Source organism: Corvus kubaryi, unplaced genomic scaffold, assembly GCF_017639235.1.
Source record: "Corvus kubaryi isolate FWS band 111438036 unplaced genomic scaffold, C.kubaryi_AGA036_p1.0 37041, whole genome shotgun sequence".
NCBI classification, from domain to species: Eukaryota; Metazoa; Chordata; class Aves; order Passeriformes; family Corvidae; genus Corvus; species Corvus kubaryi.
The window spans coordinates 302932-313076 of NW_024581018.1; the positions used below are offsets into that span (position 1 = coordinate 302932).

The 10145-nt window shown below is 46.8% G+C and overlaps 1 protein-coding gene across 4 annotated transcripts in view; it reads right to left on the reverse strand.

Moving 5' to 3' along the window:
• The window catches only part of INPP5D (inositol polyphosphate-5-phosphatase D), a 62342-nt gene that overhangs the window by 25838 nt on the left and 26359 nt on the right, over positions 1-10145 (reverse strand). For all 4 annotated transcript variants that reach the window (XM_042020720.1, XM_042020719.1, XM_042020718.1 and 1 more), the window contains exon 5: positions 1196-1346. In XM_042020720.1, coding sequence (XP_041876654.1) covers positions 1196-1346 — 151 coding nt within the window. The remainder of the gene's footprint in view (positions 1-1195; positions 1347-10145) is intronic.

Here is a 10145-nt window from a genome sequence, read left to right on the forward strand (position 1 = left end):
TTTCACATCTAAGATGGCCAGACATCTGTAGGCCCTACATGGCTCCAGCATGATGGCATAAAGTGCCTTAACAAAACTAAATTCTGTACATGAGCAACCCAGACCCAGTGCTAATCTCTCTTCATCTGAAGGCTCTTAGTCTTGGCTAGAACTTGATTCCCTGCTGCTTGCCTCTCTCTGTATTATTTTTGCTGTGGTTCCCTCCCCTCCCCAGGAGCTGGAGACTCACTACAACTGGCCAAAACCCAGGAACATCTTTCCTGAGCAGCTTTGCAAAATTTTGTTCTGTTTCTTCGGGAAAATTGCGTACCAAAATCTTCCAGCTCCTGGTAGATATACAGTGGGTTCCATCAAAGGGTTACCCAGACACTGGGTTGCACAGGCACATCAATCTGCCCTAGTGCACAGGGCCTGTCTGTCTGTCCCAGGGACTGTGTCCTTCAGACAAGTTTGATTGCAGTGCTCATCATTTCCACACAGGCTCAGACAGGACAGGAAGGATGGCTCTGTGGACATGACCTTCCTCTGGGAGAACAATGGCAGATCCAAGGGGTAATCCAGGAAAAATCCAAGGAATGATCTAAGACCAGTGAGTGTCAGGAACCCACAGTGGCATTCATATAAAATAGTCGGGATGATGCCAATCACATCTCTTCATCATACACCTGTCTCTGTACATGGAGTTAGACTGTCTGCCACTGCTGGAGCCAAGCCCTCTGCTTAGGACTGTCAGAAATGTCCCCTAGAGCAGAGCAGCTGAGGGGGTTTCAGATGCCCCTCAGCTGCTGCGTAGCACTGCAGAGGGATGTGCTCCAAGCCCCAAGGAAGCATCTCTGTTTTGAGAGCGGCCCTACAGATGCAGGACAAAGAGAGGGTGCAGAGGTTTGGGAGATGGCTGGACATAAACAGTTGGACTCCAGATAAGGACACCAGATTACCCACCCACACACCAGATGCAGTATTCTTCCACAGAGGGACTCAGTGTATTCCCTCAGGTGAGCTAAGCTGATGCTCCAGGTGCAGTACCTCAGGAGACATGAGGGTTCACTGCTTCAGGGCCTCGCCAGCTCAGGCCTCTCTATGCTCTGCTCCATTTTTTGGCACATGTTCTAATCTCCTGCCTGCACTGTATATTTCCAGTCAAGAGGTATGAGTCAAGGGTCTCAATCACCAAGTCACATCATGAGTTTCTTACCAGTGTCCTCCTCCAGTTCATCAGCAGCCTCCTCCTCTTCTCGTGGCACTGGATATTTGAGGTGCCATACCAGACCCATGTTCTCCTTCTTGTAATATTCTATCAGTTCCTCCAGGTTCTGAAAATACTTCACAGGAACGCCCTCTGATGCCTGAAACAAAACACAGAGGCAGTCATGGCCTGGGATTTCCTACCAGAGAAACAATGCCCCTTGCAGAAGGAAAAACAAAGTCATAGAGAGAGGAAAAACCACTGCTGCTGCCCAGAGAGAACCAGCCCTGCTCTTGCGGCCCATCTGACCACAGGCTCTGTGCAGAGCAAACAGAACAGATAAGCTCACACGTTCCAGCCAGAGTCAGCACAGACGCCAACCTCAAAGACTCACTGAAGCCAAATAGAAGAGCTCTCTCACTGGGTTCAGGATGCTTGGCTTCACAGCAAAGGAAGATTTAAAAAACAAATATTTGTCCCAGATTAATCTTTGCATTGTCTCTTACTGAGCACAAAGCCCCTACACTATGTTATATTTTGTGGTATCCAGGAAGAATTTTTCTGTGAAATTGCAAGGTAAACATGGCTAAATCCAGACGTTAGCATCCCTTCCAGGATTCAAAGGCTCAGAAATGGGTTCAAATGAAAAAAGGTCCTGCTCCACACAGAAATTTTGGGAGGGAGGTTTAGAGAGTGGTGAGGACTGCGAACACGCACGGCATGACCCTGTGTGTACCAGCTGAATTCTAACTGTGACTGAACCCATCTCGAGCACACCCTGGCCACTAATCTCAGCAAATGGTTACCCATAGAGGCCAAACACAGGGATAAGGTTTTAGAGGTCTTCAGAGCCAAAGCTTCAGTGCAATTATATCCACACATTAGCACAGGAACAGCTGTGATCCCTGCAGCTCTGCCCCATTGCTTCAACCACAGACCCTACCAAAGACAGACACGGTGTCTCATGGCTCAGCACAGACCTTCTGACCAAGGGAAAGGACCTTGTCTCACCTCCCAAACTGCACTGAAGTGCCATCCAATCCCACAGCTACAGCAACACAGAGCCGAAGATCTGATACCCTCTTCCTGGCAGGGTACTCCTTCTGGACAAAAGGTTTTCCCACAGAAACCAACCCAAGAAGGCCCTGTCTACACCTGCCATAAAAGATCAAGAAGTGGCAGCAGAATGGTGGAGAGCAGTTGTTTTCCATCCTCACAAGGCTGTTGTTCTTGACTTAAAAGAGCAACACCAGAAACTGTTCACAACTGAGCAATCTGAGGGAAGACCTGATCACCCCAGTGGCAGGCTTAACTGGCACTGTTTTGCATGGATAAAACTAGATTTTGCATAGGAAACATGGTTAATTAGTAAGGAATTAAAGCTGTGCCTCCAATTTGACATAACTTGTTACACAGACATTCTGCCTCTGACTAACAGGCAGGGTATTTAAATTTATTTTGGGATTGCAATGATTGCCTGTAAAAAGTAACACACACAAAGTTTCAATACATGTTTGAACAAGCTTATTTACTTGCCATTTGTCTTTGCTCAGTTTCTTATTCTCTGAACTTTTTTGTTTGAAAGGCAAATGTAGAAAATCCAAGAAATTAAACAGGTGAGATGTGAGCAAAAAACACAGCAAGCAGAACCCAGGAAAATGTCTTCAGTGAGTCCCAGCAACAAGATTTCTTTTTAACTTTTCCTAAAGAATAAAATCTCAGGCCAGAAATTAGGACAGTGCTTTCAATAGTGAACTGTATTTGAAGTTGTCAGTGCCCTCAGGCCTGCCATCAAAAATACCTTTCATTTTTAGCTACACCTGCATGTCTTTAAAGGCTCAGCAAGACATATTTTCACAACAAACATGGGTGATGTTTCTGAGAGCTCTGCCTGTACAGCCTCCTTTTCTGTCTTCCACATAAATGCTCCCGTATTTGACAAGACTTATTATTCTCAGACACTGGAAAACATCATATTCAGCATGAAGGCGATGCTTGGGCAAACATTGGATTATATTTTTGTGAGGCCAGAGATGTTGAAATAAATCACTGGTTAAAACTTCTCATGATTCTAACCAGTGTAGGCCAAATCCTGCTCTGCTAGAGCAGCACAGGCTCTGTACATTCGGAATGACTTCTCATTTACACCAATTAATGCAAATAGTGTCTGGGTCTTCCCAGACTCTTCTGCTTCTTGGTGCCAAGTGTGAAGGCTGGTAATCAGGGAAAACCATCAAGGAAAAAACGGCTCTAATCCATCATATGGAAGGATCCTGAAGTCACAGTGCTGCGCTGGAACAGACCTGGAACAGTTCAGTCTTCCATGCTTCTCTGTTCATCTTCCATGCAGTACCTTCTTCTGCTCTGAAATCCATTTTTGTGATCATTCACTGACCAGCAGCCCCCGAGCAGCCCAGAGGGCACTGTTAGTGGCTCTGGTGGTGGGATGGCAGCATGCTCAGCCTCTGTGCCCTGCCCATGGCAGTGTTACCCACACTTCACCCTCTGGATTACCCTGCCTGGGCTGCCTTCTGCCCATCTGCAGCCCCCAAAGATGGGCTGGAGCTCATGAGCGACAAGGCTTGGGGTGGCTTGCTTTGCCCTAAGCTACCCCAAAAGGCACCTGGGAAAAGGCATCAGCCCCATCAGAGCACACACAGAGACCCTAAAAAACACCAAGGACAAACAGGATCAGGATTTGCCATGTGCACCCCTGTAGGAGGAAAGCTTTGCTGTCAGTGCTCTCTCACCTCTTGAATTACTGCAGCCTACTCTGCTCCTCCTCTTTCCAAAATAATCTTCAAACTCCTTTGCACTTTCCTTTGCTACTTTACCACCTGCCTGCTTCCCCAGGTCTCCCTTGACTGTGCCTGAAGGCCCCTATCCTGCCCCTGCACAGCATCCCTGCCACCCTCAGTGCCCGAACACTGTCTTCTGAGCCTTGTTCTGCCCCTCAGCTCCTGCTCTGCCAGGGTGCCTGCAGGAAGACAGACTGCCCTGAACAGCTCTTTTAAGGCCAAACAGAGTCTCGATAGAAGTGGTAGGAAAGGCTGAATTAGCACTTTCTGCTGCCGAGGATATTTCAGTCTCTGAAACCATCCTGGTCTCTGTGGTAAGCAGAGGAAGGAGCATTTTGCAACAGGCCTCCTTCCTCTAACACTCTGCATAGTCCGAAGCCTGTGTTCCAGCTCAATTCCCTGGCATGGCCATCAGCCCTAGCTCTCATGCAGCCTGGCTGGGTGCACACATGAGCAGAGAGGCTCTGCTGTTACACACCCTTTCTACTCTATTAAGTTGGCCCACTGCCCCCAGCCACCTTTCTTGATGAAGCCTCCCTTCTCCTCTCTCAAGGATAACTGGAATTTGTGGCCATGTTGAGGAGCTGGGCTTTGCACTCATCTGAATCCATATGCTCATTCCCAAAAAGAAGCAGCCTCCATCCCAGCAGTGCCAGCTCCTCTGATAGTCCACCTTCCCCACGTCCAGCCTGGAGAAAAAGGACCAACTCCCCATGGCACACAGTACAATAAAGGATAGCATTTCATATTTTAAGACAGAATCCAGCACAGAACTGAACATGCAGCTGCACAGAGATGGTGAGAGCTGGAATAAGAAAATGGGGAACTGGCAGGGTCAGGAGCTCCGACCAGCCTGGCCAAGCACAGAGGGAAGGATGGGCAGCCTCAAACCTGCTCAGCATACACCCATGGTGGGGGAGCTCGAGGGCCCTTCCCCACACCACAAAAGGCGGAGGCACCACCTTGCTGCACATCAGCTCAGCTATCATGAGAGTCTGAAAGCAAAATCACTGGATTATTCTCATTCATTTTCTTTTGTATTATAATTGTTATTATTTGTAAGAACCTCAACAGAGGAAGTGTGTGGGAAGGGCTGTGCCCCTCCAACACGCAGCTGTGCCCAGCAGCCCTCTCTGCCTTTTGCCTGCACTATGAAATGAACTCCTCCCAGTTCAAACACCCCCCAAACATCCCCACTCCCCACAAGAGAGCAGGACACCCTGCTTTGCACTGCCTCCCTTCGCACAGAGGCCCAGCAAACACTGTACATTGTTTGAAATGGGAGAGAGAACAGTAAAAGCAAGACTTTGTTGCACTTGCTTCTCCCCTTGGGGAAGAGATGAGAACAAAGCTTGCATGACAGACAACAGTCACGTTGTTTGGCGCACAAGTTCGAGGCACTCAGATAGCACCTGTGCTGCGTGAGCCCCTCCAAATACAATGGCTCCCAGCCACAGAGCAATAGGACCATGGCTTAGGCTGTGGTGTGTTTCCAGCCAGCACTGCCCGGGACTGCAGGGATGATGCCTGAGCAGCATCGGTTGAACACAGAAAGTCTGGTTCAGTAGTGTTGCTGTGAGTGCACAGGTTGCCAGATGACCTCCCTGAGACTTAGTCTCTGCCAGCAAGTGAGGAAAGCAGCACAAATATGGGACATCTGCTTTCTTCACACTTGAACTTGTGGCAAATGTTTATAGGTGGGGAAGGAAAAGTGGTGGTGGATAGTGAAGTTCTGGTATTGAGTTAGGTTGCAGATGGTTGCGGAGCACGCTACCAAAAACGGGATTGATGGTAAACTATTAATAAGCGTCCTCAAGACAACTGCACTGGGTGGCAGAAGTGAGGCAAAATGCAGCCTAAACTTTACACGAACTTGTTCTGGATTTTGAGACAGGAAGCAGAGGCAGAACAGGGCACTGTGAACAAACCGGAGCAGGACAGGGCAGCACGGAGCAAGCTGGAGCCACCCCAGCAGAGCCAACAATGAAATCCACTTCCCGCCCCCCTGCCTGCATTTAGTAACTAACTGTTTCCTCAGGGTTATCACAGGATAGATCTTGTTTTAATTGCGAAGTGAATTGTTTCAAGTCATTATAAACGTGGATGGCAAGTGTCATCTCCACGGCAACACACCACATCCCCAGAAATGTGCTCACAGGCCTCACGCGACACCGGAGAGGCGTGGAGGGCAGGCTCTCCTTCCGTAGGGATTCCTCCAGCATCCCCCACTGGTACCTTGGCTTTGTGCTGTTGGCAGCCACAACATATGGAAAGGAAACACCTAGTGAACATACGCAATTTAGGGAACAGCCCACAAAACAGCAGAGTTGTACACAGGAGTCTGGAGAACAGTGAATCAGAGACTGAGCAGCAATTTTATAGTGGGAAGCTGCATCCAAAGCAGAAATTGCTCCAAGATCTATTACTGCGAGCATCGTATGAGATGCTGAAGAAATTCTTCTGCTGTACTTAGTTCCATAGGGCTTTAGCTGGACTGCTGTGGCCAGCTTGGGGCACCAATTCTTATGGAACATGTAAAGTACCATAGAAAGTCCCAAGGAAAATTTCCAGCTGAGGAGTTGGAAAATGGGATTCACACAGAAAGCTCAGAAGAAAGGGACTGGTATGGTCTGGCAAAGGGACAGCCAGATGTCACAGCAGCAGTCTTACAAGTTTTAAATTCTCTTCTAAAGAAGATGGCAACCAGAGGTGCTGCAAGTCCCCGAGGGACAGCAGTGCCGTGCACCCAGGCACTCCTCACAGCCAGCTAGCAAGTGTCTGATCCTGCCTCAGCCCAAAACCAGGGCAACGCTGAGCTCAGACACCTGCAAGACCTCCCGCCACCCCGAACTCTGTGACTATGGGGAGCCCTCTGCAAATCTGCCAGCTGCCTTTATCCAGATCCTGCCCTTTATCCAGATCCAGAACCCTTGAAGAGCGTGGGTAAAGCTGAACATTGACCATGCTTGTCACCCCCAGCCCTGCCATTTCAACTGGAACTCAAACCACAACTTTCAGACCTTCCACTTCTGACTCCAGCCCTTTTGGCTGTGAACCTTCTTTCCCACAGGATGTCTTGCTGTCTCCTGTTCCCCAGAGCCTGCCCCCAATTCTGCATGTCCTTCCAATTTTCAATGCCCTCCAATCCTCTGTATGCTCACTGTGCAATAGTTGAGCACAACTAGCTACAACTTGCTCTTGTCTTCTTGCTGAACTGGCTTCTAGGCTGCTCATTTAATGAGAACAGGTACAACTAATGCCTTTAATCACTAGACTTTGGTTAAATCTTGTGACCCCCTTTCCAAATCCAACCATCTGAACTTTTCAACAGGTTTTTATATGGCTGTGATAGTCTGGTCTTCCTTCGTATCTGGTGTATCCAAGTAATGCCATCTGGCCAGGAGAACTCATTGCCAAAGGCACTCCAAATACGGGTTTAGTGAGGAGCAGCTCTGAACATGACTTTTAAGAGAAGTTGCAAGTGGAGTATAAAGACATGAAGTAAAAAGATGTAAAGCCTAAGCTAAACTAGGAGAGGAAGTGGTTAACTTGGGGTTCATTACAACAATTGTATAAATAGATGGCACAGGAAGTCTGGGGCCCTCAAAAGGAAGAGGAAATGCTTTCCTTTCCTGTGCCAAGGCACAAGGAGGAACTAGGAAACTGATCATCTGGTTATATTGCTTAAGGCCAATCTTTTCTAACTAGAGTGCCTTAAAACAGGTATTTAAACACATACATAGGCATTTCAGTAACAGGCAATAAGTTCTCCAAGTTACAAAATTCTTGTAATACCCACCAGCTTAAACGGAAGCTGTAAATCAGGTCAATTCTACTGTGGTGAGAAAGGCTGGCAGGAACTTTTCTCCTTTTAGATTTGAAAAAAAAAATTTATGTTTTGAGGTTTGGAAAAAAGTTGTCTTCAAGACTGTCTGTTAGATAGGAAGTATAGGTGGCATTTTTAAATTGACTTTTGGCTCTCATGTAGGCAAGCTTTTTGTATTTCACGAAAGAAGTGAACCTAAGAGCTGAGAAATTCCTGGTAAATTATTTTAAAAAGCATTTTATAGCAACCTGGCTGTTTCAGTTTTGTTTTGTTAGCAAACTTGCCTTATTTTTAGATCAAATCTTGTGCTAAGAAGTTTCAGGAGCTTTTCACAAAAATGGGATCATAGACAGGAATCACAGCTGGGAGAAACAGCTACTTTCCAAAATATAAGCCACCCAGAAATGTACTCTAATTTGAATGCAACACCTGGGACTTGGAAGAAATGGACCTACCTAGGAGCACAAAGGGAGAGAAGCAAGTTTGTGGCTGAGAAAATGACAGCTCCTGTGACCTGGAGGGTCAATAAAGAAATGAACTTTAATAAGAGGTGGGAACTTGTGAGCTGGCAAGGGAGTTCTGCTGCTGGATAAAGCTCAGCAAGAGGGCCTCTGCAAGGGAACTAAGCATGAGAGAAGAGGTAAGGGGAGGAATCCAGGGAACATAGGCAGACGATGGTGGTGGAGGGCCAGAGCAGCACTTCCTCACTTGGAAAAAAGTCATACAAATTTTGGGGAGAATAGCACAGTGTAAGTGCAGTTATAAGGCACACAGCTTGAATAATGTTGGAGGGAATGGAAGGCAAACAATCCCTGTCTCCTCCAAGGTGAGAGATGATGGAGGCTTTTTGTCTTACTCTACATTTGGTTTGGTCCTGATATTCAAGTTTGCTAATCCATGTCACTTTTGCTACAGTGAACTTTTACATTTAAGACTTTGGGTGAAAATCATGGAATTCAGAGAGTTCTGGGAAAGAGGGTTTCAGAATTTCTGAAAGACATGATTCATGGAAGGAAACAAGGAATTACAATTTAATAACAACCAAGTACATATTACTTCTAGCTTGTGATCCTGGCTGAAAATCAGACATCAAAAAAAATCTGAGTTAAAAAAGGAAAAAGAAAAAAATTACTGTATTGTCAATCCCATAAAACTCCCTCTGTTCTTCCAGTGCAGCTGACGGATGCCAGTACTTACCACCACAAGCTCCATTTCTCTAAGCATGATACTGACTTAGGAGGCTCTGTATTAACTACTCACGCTGCATCACAAATCCATTCTTATTAAACTTTATAAAAAAATGGGAATGCTGAAGGTTTCCAATTTTGGGAAAGGCCATCTTACTCTTTCCTATGTGCGGTGTCACGGAAAGGACTTGAGAAGCACAATGCATTCTTGGTTTCAAATGCTTAACATGTTCTCTGTGTGGAATGTGAGCCCAGTTGCAGTTAATCCTAAAAAAGATCCTGACTCTCATATCTGCCACTGTTGATCTCTTCTGGCCCTGCAAGTTTTCCCCTCTGTGATCCCATCCAGGCTTTTTTCTGGCAGCCCGAAAACTGGTTGTGTTCACAGGTAGGCAGTGCTCCCATGGCAGAATTGGGACACTTGCAAATTAGGAGAGTCTGATGGAGGAAAGCAATATTGAAAGGAGTTCTCAGTAGACTATAATTGGCTGCCAGATTTTTATCTCCAGTTCCTTGCTAAAATTCTACATCCTAAATAAAAACGTATTAGAAGCTCTGGAAAGCAAAGGATCTGTAGAAGTCTTTTGAACTGACATTCTCCACACACGATAAAGACATAGATCATAAAAATAATGTACTCAGATCCTACTTAAAGACCCCATTCCACTGTGTTCCAGCACTCCATGGTTCACATAAAAATTATGTTAATTGCCAAATATCCAACTAATATAGCACATTAGTTTTGTACAGCCTGGTTTTTGGTAGTGGGGGGGCCACAGAGGTGGCTTCTGTGAGAAGCTGCTGGAAGCTTCCACCATGTCTGGCAGAGCCAATCCCTGATGGCTCTGAAGATGGACATGGCACTGGCCAAAGCTGGGCCAATTGGAGATATTGGTAATGCCTCTGTGATAACAGATTTAAGAAGAAAATCAAAACAAAAGGCACACAGTTTTTTCTAGCCAGAGAAGAGGAGGAGGTGAGAACATGTGAGGAACAACAACATGGCAACACCAAGGTCAGTGGAGAAGGAGGGGGAGGAGGTGCTCCAGGTGCTGGAGCCAAGGCTCCTCTGCAGGCCGTGGTGAAGAGCTTGGTGAAGCAGCTGTGTTTCCACAGGGGATGCAGAGATCCACCCGCAGCCCCTGGGG